The sequence below is a fragment of the Ictidomys tridecemlineatus genome, chromosome 10, assembly GCF_052094955.1.
Source record: "Ictidomys tridecemlineatus isolate mIctTri1 chromosome 10, mIctTri1.hap1, whole genome shotgun sequence".
Taxonomy (NCBI): Eukaryota; Metazoa; Chordata; class Mammalia; order Rodentia; family Sciuridae; genus Ictidomys; species Ictidomys tridecemlineatus.
The window spans coordinates 136097157-136122011 of NC_135486.1; the positions used below are offsets into that span (position 1 = coordinate 136097157).

A 24855-nucleotide genomic window follows, 5' to 3' on the forward strand; every position below is an offset into this window, starting at 1 on the left:
AAGACCCGGAGTACCGCGGGTGCTGTCCGGGTCCCTCCAGAGGGTTACAGAGCCCAGGTGAAGCTCAGCCTCCCTCCCACTCCCGGCCCTGCCCCGTGCAGCCCCACTCGTAGTGGGGTGCGTCTCAGTCCCGCCACACAGGAGGGTCTGCAGGAGCGGCCTGTGCATGGCGGCCAAGGAGAACCTCGCGGGAAGGCCCTTCGCAGCCCTAGGGAGCGACTGCAGGGTGCGGGCTCTGGTCTCCAGGGGGGCCGGGTCCCACGATCACGTGGGTCCTGGGCGCCGCCATGGAGGCGGAAGTGACGCGCCGTTACCAGGCGGCCGTTGCTAGGTGCCGCGCTGCGTGCCCTGCGTGGGGAGGGCGCCGGCTGAAGCGGGAAGCGCGAGCTGCCCGGCCATGGCCAGAGGTAGCTGCGCGCGGCGGGCGTTCCGGGGTCCTGGAACCCGGGCTCGGGGGCTGGGGTCCCGGTCTGGAAGGCTCCAGGGCCAGTGGGCTGGGGGTACCTGGGGCTGTGGGAGCCGCGAGGGGCCCTGCCGGCCCGGCCGCTGACCTGGCCCCGCGCCCACCACTCGGAGCCTGTCCGAGGGAGCCTCGGCCTTGCTGTGCGGAAGCCCATCCGTGCGCGCGCGATTGCGCTGGGGAAGGCGGAGGGTCCCCCTGGCCCCATACCCTCCAGGCCCTCAGCCGCCTCGCTCTCCCACAGCGTGGCAGCACCCGTTCCTCAACATCTTCAGATACTTCAGGGTGGACGAGTGGAAGCGGTCCAGCAAGGAGGGCGATGTGTCTGTGGTGACGGTACTGGTGGGGCCTTCCTCCTGCTGGGAAACCTTGTTGTGGATGCTTCTCCTGGGTGCTTCCTGGGTCCCTTTTTTTTGGGGGGGGGTTCGGCGGATACTGGGGATTGAACTCGGGGGCACTCGACCACTGAGCCACATCCCCAGCCTGATTTTGTATTTTAATTAAAGACAGGGTCTCACTGAGTTGCTTAGCACTTTGCTGTTGCTGAGGCTGGCTTTGAACTCAGGATCCTCCTGTCTCAGCCTCCTGAGCCACTGGGATTACAGGCCAGCGCCACCGCGCCCAGCCCTGGATCCCTTTGGACGCTGCTCCCTTCTTTGTCCAGGACAAGGCCCTTAAGAGTACCGTGTATCGCATCCAAGGCTCTGTCTCTGCCAGCAATTACATCCTGCTTCCCAAAACCAGCACCCAGTCCCTGGGGCTAACTGGGAGATACCTGTATGTGCTCTTCCGGCCTCTGCCCACCAAGCACTTTGCCATCCACCTGGACCTGTCCACCGAGGTGTGGGGCTTGGGATGGGAGCTGCCTGTGGGCACCATAGCCTGTCATCCCCTCCTCACACCCTTGCTGTGCCCCAGCAGGATGGCCAGGTCATCCGTGTGTCATTCTCCAGCCTCTTCAAGGAGTTCAGGTCCTCTGCCACTTGGCTGCAGTTCCCTTTTGTCTTTGAGGCTAGGACATCTAGGAAAGGTGATAGCAAGATGGAGTGTGAATGATCTAGTAAGGGCAGCCTCACAGCTGGGTGGTGGAGGTCCAGTCAGGCTGCTGTGGTGGTCTGGGGTGGGTACAGGATCATTACTGTGGAAGTGGAGGCTGCACTAGGGTAGGCGCTGACCTTGGATATATATCCTGCAGACCTAGCGGGTGTGGCCCCCCCTTGTGCCCGCTGGACCTGCCTACAGCTCGACCTGTGTGACATCTTGTCAGTCTACCTGAGCCGGCGCTACGGCCACCTCAAGAGTGTCAGGTTGTGTGCCAACCTGCTGGTCAGGAACCTCTACACCAGCGACCTGTGCTTCGACCCCAGTGAGGGCCAGGCCCCACACCCCACCCAGTCTGTGTCAGCTCTCCTCCTTCTGTGTGTCCATCCCTACCTATAGCCCCAGGTTTTCTACCAGGGCACCATGCCATCTTTGAGCTCTGAATTGATGCAGCTGGAGGCCAGAGCCCCCGATTTCTAGATGCAGCCTAGGGTGTGGGTAGTGGCTGGGCCAGTGGCCAGACAAAGCACCTGTGCCTGGGGCTAGAAGAGGTAGCTGGATCAGCCTGCCTCGATTGTAGCAGCCCTGCTCCTTGCAGCTGTCAGTGTGGCTGAGGCTCGGAGGGCAAAGCTGCCAGTCACCCCTGTGCCTCGAGAAATGGCTTTCCCAGTGCCGAAGGGGGAGAGCTGGCATGACCGATACGTGCATGTCCGGTGAGCAGTCTGCCCTCCTGAAGAAGCCTTGGGCACGGGCAAGTGGCCCCTTGGCCTTCAGGGCTGACCCCCTCTCCACCTGCCCACCAAGGTTTCCCAGGGACAACCCGAAAGTGCCTTCCCAGCTGGTCCAGAAGAGTGATTCCCCTATTGCAGCAGGTGGGCTGGGGGCCTCAAACTTTGGCACTGGAAGAGGGGATGCCAGGGTCTGGAGTGGGATGGCGAGCAGCTGCTGTGGTGTGGCTTCTGCAGGGTGGATAAGCAGGGCCAGTTGTTACCCTGCCCTTGCCAGCCCTCTCAGCAGACATCTTGTCATTCTGCTCAGAAAATCACTAGGGTTCTTTATCTGCTGCAGTCTTCTTGGGGCCAGCACCACAGCTTCCTCCTCCCCCAGTGGTCTTTGGAGAGCCCATGCAGAATGTGTCCCCACTGGTCCAGATGCCCAGCCCCACAGCCGTGAGTGCCCCCAGGAGAGGGCTAGGGGACAGCAGCGCCAAGGTACCAATGTGCTCTGGTTCCCCACAGCCTCCCCAGTTTCCCTCAGCACCCAGTCTCCTTCCAGAAGCCAGCCTGTCCTGTGAGCACTCAGAGGTGCCCAGGGTCAGTGGCCTTAACACCAGTACCCAAGATCCCATGGCCTGGGCAGAGGCTGCTGACATGCACACAGTGGTCAGTAATGGCCATGTGCTTGCCCACAAGTCGACTGAGATGCCTGTGGCTCTTGATGCTGGCTCCTGCAAGGTGAGTGCCCATCCAGAGCAAGCAAGGTATGGGTGGGGTATGGGTAAGGCGCTGCCCAGCCTGGGCTCACCATGGCTACATCAGGCAGGCCTGCCTTCAGTGTCCCTGCTCATGCAGGCTCCTGGCAGGATGCAGAGGTGGCAGGAGACAGCTTTGGGCATGACCCCTATGTGCATGTCCAGTGAGCAGTCTTTCACAAAGAGTAAGGAAGGACTTGTCTTAAGTAACACCCCAGTCCAGGCAGCTTGGGAAAGCAGGATCCAGAGCTCCCGGGTCTGGCATGGCAGCCAGGGTCCTGGCTTCCAGTCTGAGGGAAGCTGCCAGTAGGAGCCACCTGGGACTCAAGTGGCTTTTTCTTATTCCTTTTGGTAGTGCCGAGGATGTAACCCAGGGCCTTGCAAATGCCTAGGCAAGTGCCCTACCACGGAGCTGCACCCCAACCTCAGGTGGCCTTTTCTTGAGTGGCAGGACACAGCCCCAGCATTAGAGGGTCAGGCCTTGTGTGGGGCGTGTCTCCTGGGATCTCACTACATATTTATCTGTTTCAGCATTTTCTCCCAGACCCAATTCTGAGGCTCAAGGGTGTCATTGGCTTTGGGGGTCACAGCACCAAATGGGTGAGGATCCTGTGGCTGCTTCCAGGGAACCTCTCGTTGGGCAGTTGAGCACTGGGGAGAGATTCCCAGCCCCCTTGGTCATCAAAGTCCTTTTACCCTGCAGGCTCTGTGGGCTTCCCTCTGGTCCCCAGATATCCAACACTGCCATGTCCACCCATGCTTAGAACATCCTGGGTGCACGTGGGTTTCCAGGTCCTAGGTGTTCCCTGTTTATTCTGCAAAGCCTGATAGCCATGGCTGGGTTAAAGTGCTTCCAAAGACCAAGAGCCCTGATTTGCACCTTTATTGCTCCATGAGGGTGGCCCTCCCTGATCTCAACCAGCTGTGTGGAGCTCTGACAGGTGAGGGGGGCCTACCAGAGAAGAGCCCCAGTTGGGGGAGGCAGTGCTCACCACCTGCCCATGGCAGCCCTTGGCCCTTGTTGAGCTCCCCTGGACTCAGGCTCTTGTACTGCAGGCAGGTACTAGAGGCAGTGCATGTTTTAGCCATCCTTTCCATATGTATGCAGTCATGGATTGTGCTTGTGATGGAGGAAAGTGTACTCTGTGCTGTGCATACCTGTGTATCAGGCCTTCCACCTCCTCCTTGGACTTGGGTGGTAGATGAAGCTGGCCTCCAGGTAGTGAGGAGGGGCTTTGGATGCTGCTGGTGACTGTGGTCCTTGGTCCTTGTGTGTTAGGCCCTGTGGACCAAGGATGGGACGTCTGTTGTTTACCCCTGCCATGCCGTCATTGTTGTCCTGCACATTGACACTGGGGAGCAGCGCTTCTTCCTGGGCCACACAGACAAGGTGGGTGCTACCTGGGCCTGTGGGCCTGCTCCCGCAGCTACACATCCTCCTTCTACCCTGTTCCTCCCCAGGTCTCTGCCCTGGCCCTGGATGGGAGCAGTGCACTGCTGGCCTCAGCCCAGGCACAGCCCCCCAGCGTGGTGCGGCTCTGGGACTTCCAGACTGGGGGATGCCTGTCCCTGTTCCAGAGCCCAATGCATACCATCTACTCCCTCAGGTGGGAACCAGGCTTCCACACTGGTGCTGGGTGGGGGATTGCCCAGATGGTGCTGACCCCTGTTTTACTTCCACAGCTTTTCTGGCAGCGGAGCTCTTCTCTATGGCGTTGGCAAGGATGGCCATGGCAGGACGGTACTGAGCCCGGCACAGGGTGATGGGGCAGCCTCATCAAGTACACAGGAGCTGTAGCCAGTCTGTGCTTCCTAAAGATCCATTTCCATTTACTTCTACTTATCAAAGTAACACTCATTCTTTTTTAAAAAAGTCAAGCCAGGTGCAGTGGCACCTACACTCCCAGCTATTCAGGAGGCTGAGGTTTGAGGATTGTTTGATGCCAGTCAGGGCAACATATTGAGACCCTGTCTTAAAAAAAAACCAAGCTGTGGAGCTTGGGTTGTGGCTCAGTGATAGAATGCTTGCTTAGCATGTGTGAGGCACTGGGTTCAATTCTCAGCACCTCATATAAATGAATAAAAATAAAGGTTTGTTGACAACTAGAAATGAAATAAAAAAGTAAAGGACCAAAACTGAAAAAAAAGAATAGCCAAGCAACCTAGGAAACCATGCTCCTTTGCCTCCTGCCTGGCAAGACTTTGCTTTTTCTTTTCTTTTTTTTTCTTCTTTTGGTGCCAGGGATTGAACTAGGTACTCTACCACTAAGCCATACCTCAGCCCTTTTCATTTTTATTTTGAGCAAGGTCTTGCCAAGTTACTGAGACTGACCTCAAACTTGTCATCCTCCTGCTTCAGGCTCCCTAGTGAGTCCATGGGATTAAAGGAGCGACCACTGCACCCAGCTGCCTCTTGCTTTTCATTTACTCAATTCTGGGTCACATTCTATTGTCTCTTCAGACATGGCTGTGATACCAGCTCAGGCTTGTCTTGTAGAAGTCCCCGAGTTGGCTACATCTTGGGGAGCATCTGTGTAGGGGCCTGATTCCCCACCCAAGTGCTCACAGGCTGGTTTCTGCACAAGAGAAAAGCTGCTGACTTGTGGACTCAGCTGGTCCTCAAGGAGTAGAGGGAGCCGTTGGGGTTACCCCAGGGCTCAGCATGGGCTCCTTGCAGGTGGTGGTGGCTTGGAGCACCAGCCAGGTGGGCCGTGGTGGCCAGGTAGTGGTTCTCGCCAAGGTGCACACTGACCTTGACATCCAGGCCTTCCGGGTTGCCTTTTTTGATGGAACCAGGTAATGGTCAGTCCTTGGCACTGGAGCAGGGTCCTGGCCTCAGCCCCTCTGCTCCCTGGGTGGTGCTCACTACTCCCTGCTTCTTACAGGATGGCCTCCTGTGGGCGAGGCAGCCTACGGCTGTGGCGGCTGCGTGGTGGGACGCTACGCTCTTGTTCCGTGGACCTGGGAGAGTACTGTACACTGGAGCTCACTGACCTTGCCTTCGTGCAGGCCGAGGATGGCCACCAAGCACCTTTGGACTACACACTGTGAGCCCTGCCCTTCCCCACTACCCATAACCCAGCCTTCCCTGTGCCCTCAGACCTCCTTCACCTGTCACTTCCCGGGGCAGCTATGTGTGCAGCCGTAATGGGCACATCTTGGAGATTGACCACCAACGCATGGCTGTGAGGTGCATTCGCCGCCTGCTGCCCTCACGGACCCCTGGCAGCTCCCTCCCCCAGAAGTCGACTTTCAGCTCAGGTAGGTGGACACAGCTCTGGTGGAAGTGGCCTCAGGCCAACAGAGGTGCTAATGCCCATACTCTGCAGGCCTGGGCATTGCCATCAGCAGCCTCAGCATCTCCCCAACTGTCTGCGCTGTGGGTTCTGAGGACGGCTGTCTGCGACTCTGGCCCTTGGACTTCTCATCACTGCTCCTGGAGGCAGGTGGGCTGCATGTGTGTGTTGGCTGTACCTGCTCAATGAGACCCTGGCCTGTGTGGGGTTGCGGGACACTGGAGTCCTGTAGGTGAGGGCAGGTCCTCTGGCTCTCACTTTGGCAGTGCTGTCTCTGGGCTAGACAGGGAGTTAAGGGACCAGGGGCTGTGTCTTGAGCCATGGGGTTCACTGACGCCTGCAGGCCAGCTCTGCAGAAGGGCACAGGGCAGGGATGAGGGGGAAAGTACCCTCAAAGCCCTGGCCCCATCTGGTCCAGGAGTGGTGGTCTTAAGGAAGCTGTTCCTCCTGGCCTATAGGGAGCAGGTTATCTATTCCCGCACCTCTGTGCCAGGCAGCACAGTGGCACATCTGCCTAGGCCAGCTCTGGTACCAGTGGGCCTGGCAATTGCTGATCCTGCCTTACCCACAGAGCAGGAAGGCCCTGTCAGCTCCGTCTGCTTCAGCCCCGATGGCCTGCGTGTGCTGTCCACCACCTCCTCAGGCCACCTGGGCTTCCTGGACATCCCATCCCAGGAGTACACTGTGCTGGCACGCTCCCACATGGCCCCCGTGCTGGCAATCTCTACAGAGCGGAGCCGTGGACAGCTGGCTACTGTGTCCTTGGACCACACTGTCCGCATCTGGGACCTGGCCACCCTACGGCAGGTGGGAAGTGGCCAAAGGCAGGCTAGGCAGGGAGGGGATGGATGCCCACAAGGCCTTTAGTCCTCCAGTAGTGTCTGGGCTCTCACAGTGGCCTCTGCCTTCCAGCTGTATGACTGCACGTCCTCTGATGAGGCCCCCAGTGCTGTTGCCCTCCACCCCAAGAGCCCAGCCGTCTTCTGTGGCTTCAGCAGCGGGGCTGTGCGCTCCTTCAGTCTGGAGACGGCTAGGGTCCTGGCAGAACACACGTGAGTACCTGGCCAGCTGCCAGTCCTCGAGAGGCTTAGACTCCACAGGGACCCTACAGTGGAAGCTGGGGTGGCCTGTGGGATCCCTTGGGTGGAGGTTTGGCCAGATGGAGGAGGGCCTTCTTCAGGAAGGCCAGTGGTACCCAGAGCTCTGCCCTCTGTGGCTCTTTGGGCTCCTATATCCTAGCTGGGTTCCCAGGGTTGAGACCAATGGCTGTTCTCATGTGGTACAGGTGTCACCATGGAACCATCACTGGCCTGGTTGTCACCCCCGATGGCAACTTCCTGTTCAGCTCCTGTTCCCAGGGCTCCCTGGCCCAGTACAGCTGTGCTGTCTCCCAGTGCCCCATCCTTTGTGTAGCAGGTGAGGCTCCTAGCGCCATTCGGGCAGGTCTTCCTAGGAGGCCAGCACCCAGACACTCAGGGCCCACAGGCCCTGCATGGCTGCCTCCCAGAACCTTTCATCTAGATCCCTACCAAGGGCTAGGTTCAAAGCTCACCCAAAGGGTCTGTGTCTGTCCTGCCCCAGGCAATAGACAGCTGATCACCTGGGGCTGCAGGTGGGGTCCAGCACTAATGGAGGCATCTGCCTCCCTTTTTTGGGACTCTGGCTTTCCGAGCTCTTGCTTGGTCACTCCTGGCCCCCAGCCCTCCTGGGGTGTACTGGCCTCTGGGTGCTCTTCTGCCCGAGGCCAAGGCTTCTGTGGAACATGCTGCTCTCCCTGGCTGGTGTCCTGTGGGTCAGGATTGGGTGGACCTCCTCAGGCCCATTTGCCCAAGGTGCTTCCCCATGTACTGCCCTGTGCTACCACAGTGAACGCGGTGTGCCAGGATGCCCACCCAGGCCCCAACACCCTGGCAGTCAGTGGGGACAGCCGCCTGCTGGCCTTCGTGGGCCCCTCTAAGTACACAGTGACAGTCATGGATTCAGCCTCCCTGAATGAGGTGAGTCTGTAGGATGTTGTGGACCCAGGGGCTCTCCTTGGCTGGGTGTGGAGTACAAAGGGGTTCATGGGGGAGGCAGGAGGCCAAGGTCATCGAGAGCAAGCCGTAGCTTCCCTTACACTTGTGGGCAGAGATGTCGCTGAGCCAAGTGGACTACTAAGCCAGCCCTGTGTGCTGGTAAGGCGGGGCTCCTGTCTGGGGGTGGTGCTGGGTACCCAGGTCTGTGCCTCCAGCTGCCTCCCTCCATGGCTCATTTGAGACCAGCAGCCACTCTTACCCCCAGCTGCTACGGGTTGATGTCAACACCCTGGATCTGGCCAGCAACCACCTGGACTGGGCTGTGGCCATCTGCTTTGGGCCTGCAGCCCTGGGCCACCTCCTGGTGTCCATCTCATCCGACAAGGTTGTGGTTCTTGATGCCTTGTCAGGACGCACCATCCGGGAGGTAAGCCCTGGGGCTGTGGCCTGGCCTTCACTTCCCTTTGTTCCCACAGCCCCTGTAGCCAGGCAGGGGCGCCACAGATGCACTCTGAGAAGGGGAAGCTCCAGCCTGCCTGTCGCCCCACCATGAGGGGGTGTTTTCCAAGAATTCTCTATTGCAGCTGCCCAGTGTCCGTCCCATAGCCTGCTCCTCCCTGGCCCTCAGTGAAGATGCCCACTTCCTGCTGACAGCCACCAGCCGGGCCATCAGGGTGTGGAATTACTGGACACAGGCTGACTCCAGCTGCCAGGTGGGTGCTGTGGCAAGCAGAAGGCCCTTGCTGTTGGGAGCCTCCACAGGGGATTGGGGAGACCCCTGTGGGCCTAGGAGGGGTGGTGCAGTGTTCTCTAGGGATAAGACAGGTAGGGGATGGGAGGGAAGGTGACCTTCATTTTGCCTGTCAAGGCCTAATGTCACACGATTGACTGTCAGTCTCTGGCCCTGCAGGTCTGGGGCTCACTGCCAGGTTGAGATACTGGGAGCACAGTCATTCTCTGGCCATAGTCAGGGTCCCTGTATGTGACACCCACTGCCCCCAGGTGTACATTGGCCACTCAGAGCCAGTGCAGGCTGTGGCCTTTACCCCAGACCAGCAGCATGTACTCAGCGTGGGGGACGCCATCTTTCTCTGGGATGTCCTGGCCACCCCTGACAGGCAAGTGTCTGCCCTTGACCATATCCAGCTGGTCCTCCCGCTGGCCCCCCTGACACCCTCTCTCATTGCCTCCAGTGGCCGAAGCATGCCCAGAGTGCCCCTAGCCCATGAGGTTGGTGAGTGGTCTGGCTCTGCAGGAGGGCAGTGTGGGGATGCCTGTGGCACCATGGTATTGCTTGGGCGGGGCCTTCTGCAGACTGGGTAGAGTGGCACCTGTTCTTCTCCCATATCCATGTACCCGTCACCACCAGAGGCTTGCCTCCCCTGGCAGACCCTGCTGTGCCCAGCTCTGAACACCACATGCTCCTTGCATCTCCAGGCCCAGGTCCCGGGCAGCTGGAGGGTCCAGCATGTGGGGCCGACAGGCTCCCCGGGCAGCTGGAGGGTGCAGCATGTGGAGCCGACGGGCTCCCCCGGCAGCAGGTGCCTGTGCCATCTCAGGGACCCCCACCGAGGCTGGACATGTGTGCCATGCCCCCTGAGGGCAATGATGGTGAGAGGCAGGGGTCCTGGGGCCCCAGGGGGGTGCAGATGGGTAGGTGGTGTGGGTTCCTCTTCCTTTTGCTGCCTCCAGGTACGTTCTGCTTGTCGAATGAGGAAGAGCTCTGCAAGGAGAGCCAGGGCCCACCCGTGCTTGTGGAGAGGGAGACTGGTGGGGCTGGCAGTGCGGCCTGGGGGTCTGTGAGGAGATCCCAAGGACTCTTCATATCTCCCCTTTGCCACAGCTGGTCCAGTAAGCAGTTCAGAGCAGCTGGGTGGGTGGGGACCCTTGGTGACAGGGTACCAAGTCTCAGGCGCAAGTGTGCAAGTGTCTCGAGGCCTTAAGGGGCCTAGGTGGCTCTGACTGCCCTGACCTTTGGGGTGTTTCCCCCGAAAGATGCGGTAACCTGCAGAGCCAGGGCCAGGCTGGGATGTCCATGGGGCTGGGTGGGACACAGCTCTCACTGCCCAGCAGTGTATGGGACATTGTGTGAGGGGAGGAGTCTCTGAAGGGTTTGAGGAAGCACAACATCCTGTGGCCTCTTTCTTCTCCCTGCCAGGTACCCGGAGCATCCAGGAAGCGAGGGCTCAGCCTCTAGCCCGCCCAGATTCCTACAAGCACTTCACGGCTCGCTATAAGGCCTCCACACTGGCTGAGGTTGGTTATGCCCTGTCTGCAGACAGGTGGCTTCTGGGGCTGGGGTTGTGGTAGAGCACTTGACTAGCATGTGTGAGGTCCCTGGATTTGAGCCTCAGCACCACATATAAATAAATATAATAAACATATTTTTTTTTTTTTTTAAAAAAAGGTGGCTTCTGGGAGCCCAGAACTTCCAGGGCCTGTTCCTAGAGGGACACTCTAACTTTCATCTCTCTGCCACAAGCATGGACCTGGTGGCGGCCTGCTTACCCACCCTCTGCCGCTTATCAACCACTGCCCCTCCCCAACCTCCCCATGCTCTAGGTGCCCAGAGCTTCTGGGGTCCCCACCTGTCCCCAGCTCCCAATTTTAGCTGGCCCGGATGTCCCCCAGAGCAGCTCCCACATTCGAGTCAGGGGTCCAGGTGACTGTGCTGAGCACCAGCATCAGGGTCTGCTTCTCTTTAGAGCACCTCCTTCCCTCCCGAGGGTGCCAAGCAACTGCGCCTGAGAACCGTGGTGGGCTACAATGGGAACGGGCGGGCCAACATGGTCTGGAAGCCGGACACAGGTAGGCCCAGGGGTGCAGGCAAAGGAGCAGCAGGGCAGGACCCAACTCCATCCCAGGCCAGGTCTCTCAACAAATGAGTGCTGGCTGTCAGCTGGGAGCTCTGGGGGGGCTCTGCTGCTGCAGGACCTGTCGATGTGAGCCTGCATAGCTTCTGGCACTGACAGGGAGAAGGCACCCCAGGGGCCCTGGCTGGCATTCTCCCTGCTGCAGGGTTCTTTGCCTATACCTGTGGCCGCCTGGTGGTGGTGGAGGACCTGCACTCTGGTGCCCAGAAGCACTGGCTTGGCCACCCTGAGGAGATCTCCACACTGGCCCTCAGCCACAACTCCCAGGTGCCTGCCCAGGGCCTGGCTATTGCCCAGTCAGTGGGAAGGACCCTGTCCCAGCCTCCCTTCTGCCAGAGATAGGGCAGGCCAGCTGCTGCATGCTCTCCACTGACCGCCCACCTCTCACCTACCAGGTCCTGGCTTCTGCATCTTGCTGCAGCAGTGCAGCCGCCCTCTGCCAGATCCGCATCTGGGATGTGCCTGGGGGCCTCTGCCAGCAGCTCATTTCTCACCACAACACTGCCGTGCAGGCACTGGCCTTCTCACCAGATGACAAGCTTCTTGTGTCACTGGGTCAGTGAGTAGGGTAGGCAGAAGCAGAGCTTCCTGGGACCCCGGGGAGGCTGGCTGAGTTCACAACATGGCTGCCCACACATCCCCAGGGGACTATGGTGATTGCACACTGGCCTTGTGGAGCACAGCCACCTATGAGCTCGTGTCCTCTGCCTGCCTCCTGGAGTCCATGCATGGTGTGGCCTTTAACCCCTGGGATGCCAGTGAGCTTACCTGCGTGGGCACAGGTTCTGTTGCCTTCTGGTTCCTGCAGCAGCGTGGAGCAGACGTGAACCTCCAGGTGCCAGGCCCTGCTCGGGTGCTTAGGTTCCCAAGAAGTTTTCAGGGATGGAGTCTGGACATCCCTAACTTACAGTCACCCTTGTGCCCTGCCAGATGCACAGAGAGCCAGTCCCTGAGGAGGTGGGGGCAGTGGAACTTACTGCACTCTGCTATGGGGCTGCTCCCCTGCTGTACTGTGGCTCCAGTTCTGGCCAGGTCTGTGTCTGGGACACATGTGTTGGCCGCTGCTTCCTGGCCTGGGAGGCAGATGATGGCGAGATTGGTAGGTGCCCAATGGGAGGACCCCTGGATGGCTAAGGGCTCAGACCTAGCCCGGGGATGGGGAACCTGGTTTCCAGTCTCGGGGCCTGCGGAAGGCAGCTTCCTATCACCCCTGCCTCCTAGGGGTGCTGCTGTGCTTGGGTTCGAGGCTGGTCAGTGGTAGCAACACTAAACGGCTGCGCCTGTGGTCCGTGGGGGCCGTGCCAGAGCTGAGACGCAAGGGCTCTGGTGCCAGGTGAGCTGGGGGCCTCTGCTGCACACGGTACCCATGGGTTCTGGCTGCGGGTCCTCTGGTGTCCTCAGTAGCCCTGAAGATCATCACTAGCACTCCTGCACACGTTGCTACTCCTAGGCAAGGTTGCCTGCAGAGCTGTCACCTAGGGGTCTATCTGCGCATGGCCTGAGCCCCAGAGGCCACAGCCCTAGGCTCCATGCTGCTATCTCCACCCAGGAGCACTGCTGGGCCTCAGACATGATGGCTGTCGGCTTTCACCTGGCAAGCTGAGCTGGCTCCCATCTCCTGCCTTGAGACCAGCTGCCCCTTGACCCTGTGCTCTTAGGTCCAGCTCTGTGTTTATGGAACGTGAGCTGACCCTGGATGGGGCTGTGGTGAGTGCCAGCTTCGACAGCAGCATGGACATGGGCATTGTGGGCACCACGGCTGGGACACTGTGGTATGTCAGCTGGGCTGAGGGAAGTAGCATCCGCCTCGTCAGCGGCCACAGGAGCAAGGTGAGCTACTGGGTGGCTTGAGATGTTCAGAGGTCTCCAACCTCGGTAGGGCAGGTTGTGCAGGGAAGCAAGCCTGTCTGGCTGCCCCCTGAGGTTTCATGTCTTACTAGTGACCAATAGGGAGCCTCAGGATGGCCAGAATCTGTGGTGCCTATGTGAGGCAGGGGCCTGAGGTGCTCTGCAGGCTTCTAGACCTTTCCTTCCTTCCTTTCTTCTTAAACTCACTTATTGAAGGCCTGTGCCATCTGCCCCAGCACCTCCCACACTGGCTGTGCAAACACTATCCAGTGCAGTTGAAGCCTGGGGTTGGTAGGAGGCCAGGCAGGTCTGGTCAGGTTTGGTTCTGGCTGGGTCAGCTTGAGTCTGGTCAGGGTTGGGTCAGATCTGAGTCAGGTCAACTTGGAGTTGGGTCAGTTCTGGCTGGGTTGCTGTCTATTCTGGTTGGGTCTCTAGAGGGTCAGGGTCTGGTCAGGGTCTGGTTGGATCTGCTTTTAGAGGAGTGTGCCATTGTGCCCAGCCAGCCTGAGGTTGAGTTGATTTTTTTTTTTTTTTTTTTTTGTTCCAGGGATTGAACCCAGGGGCACTCTGCCACTGAGCCACATTGCTAGCCCTTTTTATTTTTTATTTTGAGACAGGGTCTTGCTAAGTTGCTGAGGCTGGCCTTGAACTTGGGATCCTCCTACCTCAGCTTCCCAGGTTACTTGAATAGGTGTGCACCCCATACCCAGCCATCATCCCATTAAAGTCAGTGGTTCTGGCATCTTCCATCGAGTTATCAATCATTACACACTCAATGTCAGAGCATTCTCATCACCCCAAAAGAACACCTCATACCTGTCAGTGTCCCCATTTCCCCTCCTCTCTGCCCTGGCAGCCACAAGTTGGCTTTCTGTCCACATGGATGTGCTTTTTCTGGACAGTTCCTATGAGTGGACTGTGTCCAGCCTCCCTCCTTGAGCACCCGTCCTCAGGTGCATCCCAGCTGTCGCTATTGTTAGTGCTCCCACTTTATGGCCAAGTACTTCCAGTGTGTTGGCATACCATGTGTGTCCCGAGTCCTTGAGCTGAGCTGGTTGTCACTGGTGGCACTCAGGTGGTGTGGGACTGCAGGGCTCAGAGGCCACATTCTGGGCCCACTCTTGCTTTTCTGAACTGAGCTGGGGTTGAATGCGTGCTAGGCCAGCCCTCTGCCTCTTGAACTATTGCACCCTGAGTCCTCTTGGGTGAGACATATCAAGAATTCACACGGGTACCCAAAACAGGTTCAGCTCCAGGCTGTTTGGTTGTGCCACATTGGAGTGTGGCATCTGTGCCACCCTTTCTCCAAAATCTCAATTGCCAACTGGCAGCTGCATGCTGACACATCTGCTATCTGCCTTGATGTGTGCTGAGCACTGCAGGCCACCACTGTCATGACCACCACAACAGCAGGGGTGTCTGCTGGGCTCGTCTGCAATCTGCATCCCTCTGGAGACAAGTCACATCACTGTGTCTCAGATGCTGCCAGGGTTTTCTGTGGAATCCCAAGTCCTAGGAGCATGTGGGGTCCACCCATGTGGGTGTAGTGGACCAGGCAGACTTGGGCAGCAGAAGGGTATTCTTGCCTTGACCCTGGAAGCTTAGATCAGAAAGGCCCAGCCCCAGCCCAGGCACAGTGGCCAGGCCTGTTATCTCAGCCACCTGGGAGGCTGAGGCAAAAGTATCGAAAATTCAAGGTCAGCCCCAGCAACTTAATGAGGCCCTAAGCAACTTAGTGAGATAGGGTCACTAATATAAAAAATAAGGGCTGGAGTTGTGGCTCCATGGTTAGAGCGTTTGCCTAGCACATGTGAGGCCCTGGGTTCAATCCTCAGCACCACATAAGAATAAATGAATAAGGTAGCTGGGCGCAGTGGCACATGCCTGTAATGCCATGGGCTCTGGAGGCTGAGGCAGGAGAATCATGAGTTCAAAGCCAGCCTCAGCAATAGTGATGCAGTAAGCAACTGTGTGAGACCCTATCTCTAAATAAAATACAAAATAGGGCTGGGGATGTGGCTCAATGGTTGAGTGCCCCTGAGTTCAATCCCCTGACCCAAATAAATAAATAAATAGATAAATAAATAAAGCTATAGAAAAAAAGTTACATTTAAAAAAGTGGGGGAGGGGGCTGGCTGGGCATGTTGTTCAATAGTTAGGTGCCCCTGGGTTTAATCCCCAGTACCAAAAAAAGAAAAGAAAGGCCCAGACCCAGCTGCCCGGGTTCTACAGGTGAACGAGGTGGTCTTCAGTCCAGACGAGTCTCACTGTGCCACAGGGGGTGAGGACGGCAGTGTACGGGTGTGGTCCTTGGCCAGCATGGAGCTGGTGATTCAGTTCCAGGTGCTGAACCAGGTATGTCAGGGCCCAGGCCACCATGCATCCTGCCTGCTGAGCCCTCCCTCTGACTTTGGCCTTGTCCGTGGGGTAGTGCTGATCTCCCCTATATGGATGTCCAGAGCTGCCTCTGTCTTGCATGGAGCCCCTCATCCTGTGGACATCCAGAGCAGCAGCAGGTGGTGGCTGGCTACAGCGATGGCACACTGCGCGTATTCAGCATTGCCCGTACCTCAATGGAGCTCAAGATGCAACCCCACCGGGCTGCCCTTATGGCCCTGGCCTTTTCCACTGATGGTGAGGACCAAGACTGCACAGGGCAGCAGTGGCTTCCCCTGCCCAGGCCTAGATCAGATCTCCAGGTTGGGGTCTGACTCACAAGGTATCCATGTTCCCACCTGGCCCAGGTCAAACCATCCTCTCTGGAGACAAGGATGGGGTTGTGGCTGTGAGCCGCCTCCGCACAGGGATAACCTTCCGTGTGTTGAGTGACCACCAGGGTGCCCCCATCTCTACCATCCAGAGCACAAGTAAAAAGGTTGAGCAGGCTGTGGGAGGGTCCTGGGCTGTGTCAGGGCGGGAGGGTGGTGCATGGGGCAGGAGGTGCCCACAGCCCTCACTTCCCCAGTATGGAGATCTAGGGGTGGAGGGCACAGACCTGTGGCTGGCTGCTAGCGGGGACCAAAGGATCAGCGTCTGGGCCTCTGACTGGCTGCGGGATTGCTGCGACCTCCTGGACTGGTTGAGCTTCCCAGCACCTGCCACCTTGGAGGTAAGCATCCCAGTGGTGGGGCTGGGATTGTGGCTCAGTGGTAGAGTGCCCGCCTGGCGCGTGTGAGGCACTGGGTTTGATTCTTAACAGAACATAAAACAAATAAAGATTAAAAAGTGTGTGGGGGTGCTGGGAGGCTGGGGACATAGGTCAGTTGGTAGAGTGCTTGCCTCACATGCACATGTTCAATCCCCAGCACCACAAAAAAAGTGTGTGTAGGTGGGGGGGCGGGTGTGGTGGCACATTCTGGTAATCCCAGGCTGGGGTAGGATTGTGAGTTCAAAGCCAGTCTCAGCAAAAAAAAAAAAAAAAAAGGTAGGCTAGGCACTTAACAACTCAGTGAGACCCTGTCTCTAAGATACAAAATAGGGCTGGGAGTGTGGCTGAGTGGTCGAGTGCCCCTGAGTTCAATCCCCAGTCCCCCCACAAAAAAAAGGAAGGGTTGGGGGAACAGTGCCTGCCCACTTCACCACAGCATGCTGCATCCCTCTTCAGACCTCAGGCCTCCCTCCACCCTCCCTTGCTGCCTTCTGCCCTTGGGATGGGGCACTGCTGGTGTGCGTGGGCCTCGGTGCACATGAAGAGGTGGTCTTCTACAGCCTCCGCCAGAAGCAGGTGTGTGTATATACCTGTTTGGGCCAGCAGCCCAGGCATCATGGGGTCAAGGGAGCCTGGGTTGGGCCCCAAGTGGGAGTGCCCCCTGCCTAGGCCAAGACCCCTAGCCTCACACCAGCTGCCCCACAGGTGGTGGAGAAGATGTCATTGCCCTTCTTTGCCATGTCCCTGAGCCTGTCTCCAGGGGCACGCTTCATAGCCATTGGCTTTGCTGGTGAGTGTGGTGGGTACAGACTTGGGCCTGTCTTAGGTGGGGCCAGGCAGGCTCACCTGCCTCCCAGACAGGCAGTTTACATGTGCCTCAGGATGCTTACTCCTGAAGCAGTGTGAGGGCACTTGTCCCAGAGCATCACAGGCTCAGAAGACAGAGCGGGAGGCACTGGGTATGAGTGGGAGATTAGTTGTAGCACCAAGGAGGACTTGCCTCACCCTGCCAAGACCTCCACAGTGGGGCCCAGCATGTGGAGATTACAGCCCTGACCCCTCTGGTCTTAGGTTTCCTGATGCCATCACCATGCCTAGCTGGGGACATGGCCAGGGAGGGTTGGGGGTCACTGAGCACTGCCTAGCCCTCCTCACCTTTGCTGTCTACCCACAGAATGCACACTGAGGCTCTTGGATTGCATGTCAGGGGTAGCCCAGGACTTCACCGGCCATGATGACTCTGTGCATCTGTGCAGGTTCACCCCATCTGCCAGGCTGCTCTTCACAGCTGCCCACAATGAGATCCTTGTGTGGGAGGTCATGGGCCATGGATGCAGAGTAACTGCAGTCTTAGGTCCCTGATGGCCTGCTGGGCACCCACAGAAAAGCCAGGTTGGGATCGTGGCATACAGAGCCAGATGACCTGGACAGGCTGGGACTCTTAAGTCATCAGCACCAAGCTCCTTTGAATTCGAGTGACCAGAACAGACAATAGGGCGTGGGATGTAGCTCAGTGGCAGAGACTTGTCTAGCATGTATGAGGCCCTGGTTTCTATCCCCAGGACTAAAAACAAAAAGACCTGTTGCCTTTTACTCTAAGGAGTTGTTGATGTTCCTATCTTTTAGAATTTAAATAAACATGCACATTTATTACATTGTGCTACGTTGTTTCATTATTGCCCCATTTTTCACCTCCGCTGGTCACTCCAGTCCTGAAGTCATCTCCCCCAGCCCGCCCAATTCCTAGTCAAAGGCCCTGTCGCTCCACTTACCAGCTAGGAGGGCCATTCAGGTCTCCAAACCTGAGCCCACGTCACCTGCAGTGTTGGGCTCGCCCGTGTGGTGGCGCAACCGCACAGTTCGACTCCTCTGCCCCGCAGGGCTCGCTGATGCGGCTGCGCTGTCGGGGCCGGAAGTGTCCCTCAAGCACCGCGGTGGGAACCGGAAGTGAGGGCGCTAGGAGAACGCCCGGAGGAAGGCCGTGGAGGGTCTGGGCTGCGGCCGGGGCCGGGGGCCGGGGGCCGAGGACGGGGCACCAGGCACAGCCATGAGGCGGGACGTGCGCATCCTGTTGCTGGGCGAGGGTAGGCGCTGGGCCGGGGACCTTGGCGGGGGCGCGGGGCCGCGGTGGTCTCGCCGCCCGCGTGACCGCCCCGCCACCCGCCCGCGCAGCCCAGGTGGGGAAGACGTCGCTGATCCTGTCGCTGGTGGGCGAGGAGTTCCCCGAGGAGGTGCGCGCGGGCGGCCCGGAGTGGCGGGCGGGCGCGGGCCGGGCGCGGGCCGGGCGCGGGCTAAGGCCGCCTGTTGCAGGTGCCCGCGCGCGCCGAGGAGATCACCATCCCCGCCGCCGTCACGCCAGAGCGGGTGCCCACCCACATCGTGGACTTCTCAGGTAGGCTCCGCGCGGCGCCCATGCCGGGCCTGTCCGCGCGCGCCTGCAGCGGGTTCTCTCTCTCTAGAAGCCGAACAGACGGATGAGGAGCTCCAGGAGGAGATCCGTAAGGTGCGGGAGCTGCGTGGATGGAGGCGCCGGCCGTCGGCCCTGACAGTCAGCATCCAGAGCGGGACTCCTGCAACACCCCTTTCAGGGATCCAGGACAGTCTAGTGCCTGCAGTGCTGCCCAAAGGCAGAGGGCCCTCCCTCCGTCTCCTTCCCGGCATCTAAGGAAGCACAGTCTCCCCTTAAACTCCTCTGCAGTCCCCTTGCCCTGTACTCTGGTCCACTGCGCAGGATCTCCAGGCTCATCTGCTATCAGAGCCCCTGGATCTAACTCTTGCATTCTCCATGTATCCTGGTTGTATCCATCACTAGTTGTGCGCAGGCCACAGCAACCCAGGGGCAGCCCCCCAGCCCTCACAGGGCACATTGCTGTCCTCTGGACTTTGGCTGCTTGTGACTTGAAAGTGGGAGGTGGAGTCAGGAGTCTCATCTTAAAAGTAGCTTGCTCATCAGGGGTGTGGCTGGGTCTGTCCTGAGCACTTGGGCCTACAAAACAGAGCTGTGGTGCTGGGGCCTGGTATCTCCCTCTTGGGGGCAGGGAGGGACTTGTCTGAAGCTGCCTGGCCCAGGGTGATCCAGCCAGGAATACCCTGCCCTGTGAGTACCTGCTGTAATTGGTCAGGTTCCAGGGTAGGGTGGGCTTGCCAGGCTTTGGAGCTACATCCTGTGCTGCTCTGAAGCACTTGAGACATGCTGGAGTCTTGGGATGTGTGGAATGGTCTGAGCTGTCCACTGTAAGTGGGCAGCTTCTGGTCACCCTGTGCCTTGCTGCTGTTCTTGCAGGCAAATGTGGTGTGTGTGGTGTACGATGTGTCTAATGAGACCACGATTGAGAAGGTGAGCAGGAGGGAGCACCCCATCCATCCCAAGTCCCTGCCACTGGCTCTGTCAACAGTCCCCAGTGCAGACCAGGTAGTAGTCAGTGGCCTAGGGGAAGTTTTGTCCATGCCTGTGACCAGCCCCATCTCTATTAAGCATTTCAGGAAGCCCCACATCTCTGTGTTGAGGTCAGGCTTCTGGTACTTATTTCTCCACAGAGCACCTGGATTATTGCTCTATTTAAGCCAGCATTTCCTTTCCCTTTCCAACAAAGATAGCCTTAGAAAAAAGGTCCAGGGCCTGCCTGAGGTCTAGGATCTCGGTGTGCCTGGAGGGGCTTGTAGCTGCTCAGATTAGACACGGCCCTGCTTTCCATCATTTTCTCTTACTGGCCTCAGTTAGCCTCAAGCTCCCCTCCTCTCCTTGAGCCTGGTGCAGGCCCTGGGTGGGCATCTTGGACTGGGTGGGATGCCTCCCTTCATGGCCAGGCTTTGCCTTTCAGATACGAACCAAGTGGATTCCACTGGTGAATGGGAGAACTGAGAGGGGGCCCAGGTAATAAGCAGGACCTTGGCAGGGAGAAGGAGTGGGACTGAGCTCCAGTGGCTCCCTGTACCTGGTAACCATGGGCTTCTCCCCAGGCTGCCCATCATCCTGGTAGGCAACAAGGTGGACCTACGGTCAGGAAGCACCATGGAAGCTGTGCTACCCATCATGAGCCAGTTTCCTGAGATAGAGACCTGTGTGGAGGTAAGCAGGGTGAAGGCCAAGAAGAAAAAGGGCTCTGGTGAGTACAAAAGCACCGAGTTGCTCATGGTTGCCAACCTAACCCCACATCTGTGTCCTCTTCGGTTGCCTTCTGAGCCTGTGCTGTGCTCTTACAGTGTTCTGCCAAACATCTGAAGAACATCTCAGAGCTGTTCTACTATGCCCAGAAGGCCGTTCTACATCCTACAGCCCCCCTGTATGACCCTGAGACCAAGCAGGTGGGCAGTGGCTTCTCTGGGTATGGAGAGTGAGCAGATGGGAGTGGCAGGGTGGACCTTCCAAAGGCTGCTAGGGTTCTGAGTAGATGTTCCTGCAGCTGAAGCCTGCGTGCACCCAGGCCCTCACTCGAATCTTCAGGCTCTCCGACCAGGACCTGGACCAGGCACTGAGCGATGAGGAGCTCAGTGCTTTCCAGGTGTGCCCTGACCCAACTGCCCATCCTCAGGTAATAAAGCCCTGCTGTTCTGGGGCATTTGACTGATCTGAAACCACTTCCTTTTGGAGACAGAAGTCCTGCTTTGGCCACCCTCTGGCCCCACAGGCCCTGGAAGATGTAAAGAGGGTGGTGTGCAAGAATGTGGTGGGCGGCGTGCAGGACAACAGACTAACCCTGGATGGTGAGGCCAGATGCTCTGTTGAGCCTGAGTATGTGGGGAGAGGGCCATGTTGTTCCAAGTGCTACCCGCCTCTGCCCTTCACAGGCTTCCTCTTCCTGAACACACTCTTCATCCAGCGTGGTCGGCACGAGACCACATGGACTATTCTGCGACGCTTTGGCTACAGTGACTCACTTGAGCTGACAGCAGACTACCTCTGCCCACGGTGAGTGGAGCCAACCCACCTGTGTGTAAGGTCCTGCTCAGAGGACAGCTGAGACTGTTCTGCAGTGTGGGCCTCTCATTCTGTCTGCCTGGGTCCCTGTGTGTATAGAGGACTGGGTTGAGTAGGGCCCCCTGCATCAGGCCTCATGTACCAGAGACCATGCCATCCTCCTTGCCTGGCCCCAGCTGAGGAGCCATAGGAGCCTCAGACGGGCCTTGGCCACATGGATGGTGCTGGCAGGGTAAGGCAGGAGCTGAACTACTGTAGAGCACAGGATCTCCTGGGAGCTAGATGTCCCATACATCTCTGCAGGCTCCATGTACCCCCTGGTTGCAGCACTGAGCTTAACCACCGCGGCTACCAGTTTCTGCAGCAGGTGTTTGAGAAGCATGACCAGGTAAGTGCTACCACCCTGGTCAGCCCTTGCCGTTCCCCAGCACTTGTGACTATGGCCCTTCTGCCCACAGGACCATGATGGCGCCCTCTCACCCTTGGAGCTGCAAAACCTCTTCAGTGTGTTCCCAGTGGCCCCCTGGGGCCCTGAACTCCCACGCACTGTCCGCACTGACACCAGCCGGCTACCCCTGCATGGTTTCCTCTGCCAGTGGACGTGAGCACATCCCTTCTACCCCTGCCCCCACCCCCTGCTGCCTTCCTCACTGACGCTGTGCCTCGTGCCTCCAGCCTAGTGACCTACCTGGATGTCCAGCGCTGCCTCGAGCACCTTGGCTACCTAGGCTACCCCACCCTCTGTGAGCAGGACTCCCAGGCACAAGCCATCACAGGTGGGCACCTACCCTCACCAGGCCCTCGGTCCAGCCTCTCCCCAGCATTTTTCTTCACCTGAGTCTCTGCTCACAGTCACTCGTGAGAAGAGGCTGGATGAGGAGAAGGGGCAGACCCAGCGGAATGTCCTCATGTGCAAGGTGGTAGGGGCCCGAGGAGTGGGCAAGTCTTCCTTCTTGCAGGCCTTTCTTGGCCACAGCCTGAGGGTAAGCATCTGCAGAGACCCCAGTCCCCACCTGGGGACCCAGGGGCAGGAGAGGGCACTGTGGGGAGTGCGGGACCAGGAAGCATAGGCTCTCTTTGTCCCTGTGACACCAGGACACCAGGGCATCCCCTGGGGAGGCTCCCATCCACGTTATCAATACAGTGCTGGTCAGTGGACAAGAGAAGTACCTGATTGTGAGTGCTGGGAGTGAGATACCCATGTGCCCATGCCACCTGGTAGATTTGTCACAGGGTGGCCCTTGGGGAGGCCAACTCCTGGGAACACCCCTCAGAGCCCCATCTGTTCCAGCTATGTGAGGTGGATGTGGACAGCATGTTGGCCACTTCCCTGGACACCGCCTGTGATGTTGCCTGCCTGATGTTTGATGGCAGCGATCCTGCATCCTTTGCATTCTGCGCCACCGTGTACAAGGCAGGGTGACACTGGGAGCCCTGCAGGTGGAGGACAGCTCTGGGACAGGTGGCTGGTGGGCCCTGCCTCACACAGCCCCTCCTCCCACAGCGCCATTACATGGATGGCCAGACCCCTTGCCTCTTTGTGTCGTCCAAGGCCGACCTGCCTGCAGGTGTCGCCCCACCAGGCCTGTCACCTGGGGAGTTCTGTCGCAGGCACCGGCTGCCTGCCCCCACCCCATTCTCCTGCAGCGGCCTGGCCCAGCCCAGCACTGATATCTTCACTCAACTGGCCACCATGGCTGCCTTTCCGTGGGTGCTTGCACCAAGGCCTTGGGAGGAGGGTGGCCTGCCTTATACCAGGGCTCTAAGGGTGCTGATCACCTGGCTGTGCTGGGTGGGGGCTGTGGAGTGGGGTTCTGTGGCACTGAGAGCTGTTCTTGGTACAGCCCTCCAGGCCTAGCTTCTGCCAGCGGCCTGGGACACAGTGGGGGGATATGCACCCTAAGTACCCATCTTCCCTCACAGACACCTGGTGCACACAGAGCTGCGCCCCACCTCCACCTGGCTCCGGGGAATGCTGGTGGCTGTTGGGGCCACCGTGGCTGCAGTCCTCAGCTTCTCACTCTATAGAATCCTGGTGAAGAGCAGATGATGCCTCTCAGCCCCCTCTCCTGACCTAGTGGGGCCCCACAGGGGCAGTCTGATGCAGGCTTTCAGCCTCACAGCATGACTATGAGCCCCTGGGGCACTGCTGTGGTGCCCCTGCATCCCCTGCCCTTTCCTCAGGCCCCTCCTCAGGGCTGGGTGTGCCCCCAGCACTGCCTCACGAAAGCTCTACCCAGACTGCCTGGCTGAGCTGTGCTGAGAACCTGGGCTTGTGACCCAGAAGCTCCACTGCCTGGCCTGAGGGCTCCATGGCAGATGTTCCTGGTGGGAGGCCCTTTCCTCACCTTTGTGGGTATTGGGTAAGGTGACCATTGACCCTAGACCCAGAATTCTTACAGCTCTCCCTTGCTTCTGGTGTCAGTGGGTATGCAGGGGCCAGTAAGTGGCTAGGCTGTTGTGCAACCCCACCTTCCCATCCAGTTTGAAGCCTTGTCCGTGGCAGAAGACATGAGGTTGGGTTTCCTGATTAAACCTCACTTGTTTTTTTCCTCTCTGGGATCTCAGTCTCTGAAGACTGCTTTTCTTGAATCAGTCTAAAGTATGTTCTTTGTCTTGGTGTGATTGTGTCACTGGACCCCCCTCACCTCCCTTCCATCCCTAAGTCCCCATCATGTGACCTCAGGCCAATGTGGAAAGTCCAGTTTGGGGTAACCTGTGGTCCAAGAGCCTTAATGTCCACTGACATGCATTCTCTGTGCTCCCTCCCTTTCCTTGGGCCCCCAACACTGCCTCCCCAAACCTTTCTACTCAAGTCAGCCTGGCTGAGCTGCACTGATTACCTGGGCTTCTTGTGAACCAGCTGCTGTAACAACCCACCACAAACATGGACAGAGGGAGCTCTGGCCTGAGATGAGTAGGGCCTTCAACCACAGCATGGCTTCCCCAACCTGAGCCCCTCTTCCTCATCTGCCTTTAAGGAGTAGCAAGTGGGTGTCCCAGTGAACCTGTGTGCTGCCTGCTCCACAGAAATGCCTGATTTGAGGGTCTCGAGCTGGACCCTGATGTCCCCCACCTCTCTGCCAACTTAATTCCACTGGCTTTGAGGCTGGACAGGAGATGCTATTTCTAGCTCACAATGTCCCCTGAGGCCCAGTGGTCTGAAGTAATAGCTCCATTGTATCTGTAGCAGTGGGCAACTTCAGCCCTTGGCCAGTTGCCATCGCTTCATGTTCTCTTTACCCATCACCTCCATCATTAGAAGGGTTTAGTTGCTCTCCCCAGGAGCAGCTGCTCTTCTCCCAGCTGCAGCCCTGCCCTTGAAGACTGCTGTCCATGTGGATGCCCCCTGTTATCCTGTCTGGGGCTTCCCGGTTGGGAGGCCCTGATGCCCTGATTCTCCCACACTCCTCCAGGCCCCTGGGGTGGGGGGCGGGGGGATGCAAATAGGTTGTTTTGGTTGTCTGAGCAGGAGCAGCTGTGGCAGGACCTTTCCCACCTCTGCTACCCAACTGGGGCTATGAGGTTTCCTTGCTGTGGCACTGGGGAGAGGAACAGGGGTAACTTGCTGCTGGACAGATGCACTTAAGGATCTTCCATCCCAGCGACGGGAGCGCAGGGTCACAACTTGGGGAGTCGGGAAGCCTAGCGGTCAGGAGAAGCTTCTTGGAGGAAGGGAGGCCCATGCTGAAGCTTGAGCCCCAGAAGGCTGCAAAGGAAAGCTGAAGGTCTTGATTGGGCGGAGTTTTAGAAACTGCACCTTGACTGAATCGCCGTCTGAGCTT

At 58.4% G+C, this 24855-nt stretch overlaps 2 protein-coding genes and 1 long non-coding RNA gene across 20 annotated transcripts; 2 read left to right on the top strand and 1 right to left on the bottom strand.

Annotated features, from left to right (window-relative positions):
• Positions 1–293: 293 nt before the first annotated feature.
• Positions 294–17805, top strand: Wdr90 (WD repeat domain 90). 10 transcript variants are annotated; one of them, XM_040278475.2, is made up of 41 exons: positions 295–407; positions 705–796; positions 1125–1301; positions 1382–1490; positions 1656–1826; positions 2100–2214; positions 2306–2373; positions 2570–2955; positions 3504–3572; positions 4252–4362; positions 4434–4579; positions 4656–4713; positions 5650–5768; positions 5858–6019; positions 6103–6233; positions 6302–6418; positions 6840–7075; positions 7181–7320; positions 7554–7684; positions 8135–8265; positions 8549–8710; positions 8868–8996; positions 9286–9401; positions 9477–9517; positions 9721–9894; positions 9976–10134; positions 10442–10539; positions 10989–11091; positions 11302–11423; positions 11552–11711; positions 11801–11991; positions 12087–12255; positions 12378–12489; positions 12815–12986; positions 15237–15359; positions 15464–15638; positions 15749–15879; positions 15970–16113; positions 16609–16728; positions 16858–16942; positions 17327–17805. In XM_040278475.2, exons 1-41 carry the CDS (start codon positions 398–400, stop codon positions 17512–17514), a joined length of 5553 nt encoding a protein of 1850 aa, XP_040134409.2. In that variant the 5' UTR covers positions 295–397; the 3' UTR covers positions 17515–17805. The 10 variants fall into 10 exon arrangements, 7 of the variants coding, with proteins under 7 accessions (XP_077880905.1, XP_040134409.2, XP_040134408.2 ...); XM_040278474.2 differs by having other exon boundaries at positions 2570–2670; positions 2740–2955; positions 9721–10134; XM_021725382.3 differs by having other exon boundaries at positions 9721–10134.
• On the bottom strand, positions 3843–18058 carry LOC144367665 (uncharacterized). The gene is made up of 2 exons (XR_013427200.1): positions 17925–18058; positions 3843–4254 (listed from the first exon to the last, which is right to left on the bottom strand). It is a non-coding gene; the product is annotated as an uncharacterized LOC144367665 (long non-coding RNA).
• A 12-nt stretch (positions 18059–18070) lies between these two features.
• On the top strand, positions 18071–23632 carry Rhot2 (ras homolog family member T2). 9 transcript variants are annotated; one of them, XM_078024795.1, is made up of 19 exons: positions 18071–18236; positions 18325–18383; positions 18463–18544; positions 18612–18700; positions 19436–19564; positions 19974–20026; positions 20113–20221; positions 20356–20457; positions 20556–20654; positions 20748–20856; positions 20941–21061; positions 21374–21458; positions 21529–21671; positions 21746–21846; positions 21923–22053; positions 22166–22246; positions 22362–22484; positions 22575–22781; positions 22994–23632. In XM_078024795.1, exons 1-19 carry the CDS (start codon positions 18200–18202, stop codon positions 23096–23098), a joined length of 1965 nt encoding a protein of 654 aa, XP_077880921.1. In that variant the 5' UTR covers positions 18071–18199; the 3' UTR covers positions 23099–23632. The 9 variants fall into 9 exon arrangements, with proteins under 9 accessions (XP_077880921.1, XP_077880924.1, XP_077880920.1 ...); XM_078024794.1 differs by having other exon boundaries at positions 18073–18236; positions 22575–22777; XM_078024796.1 differs by having other exon boundaries at positions 18074–18236; positions 18612–18655; positions 22575–22777.
• The last annotated feature ends 1223 nt before the right edge of the window (positions 23633–24855 follow it).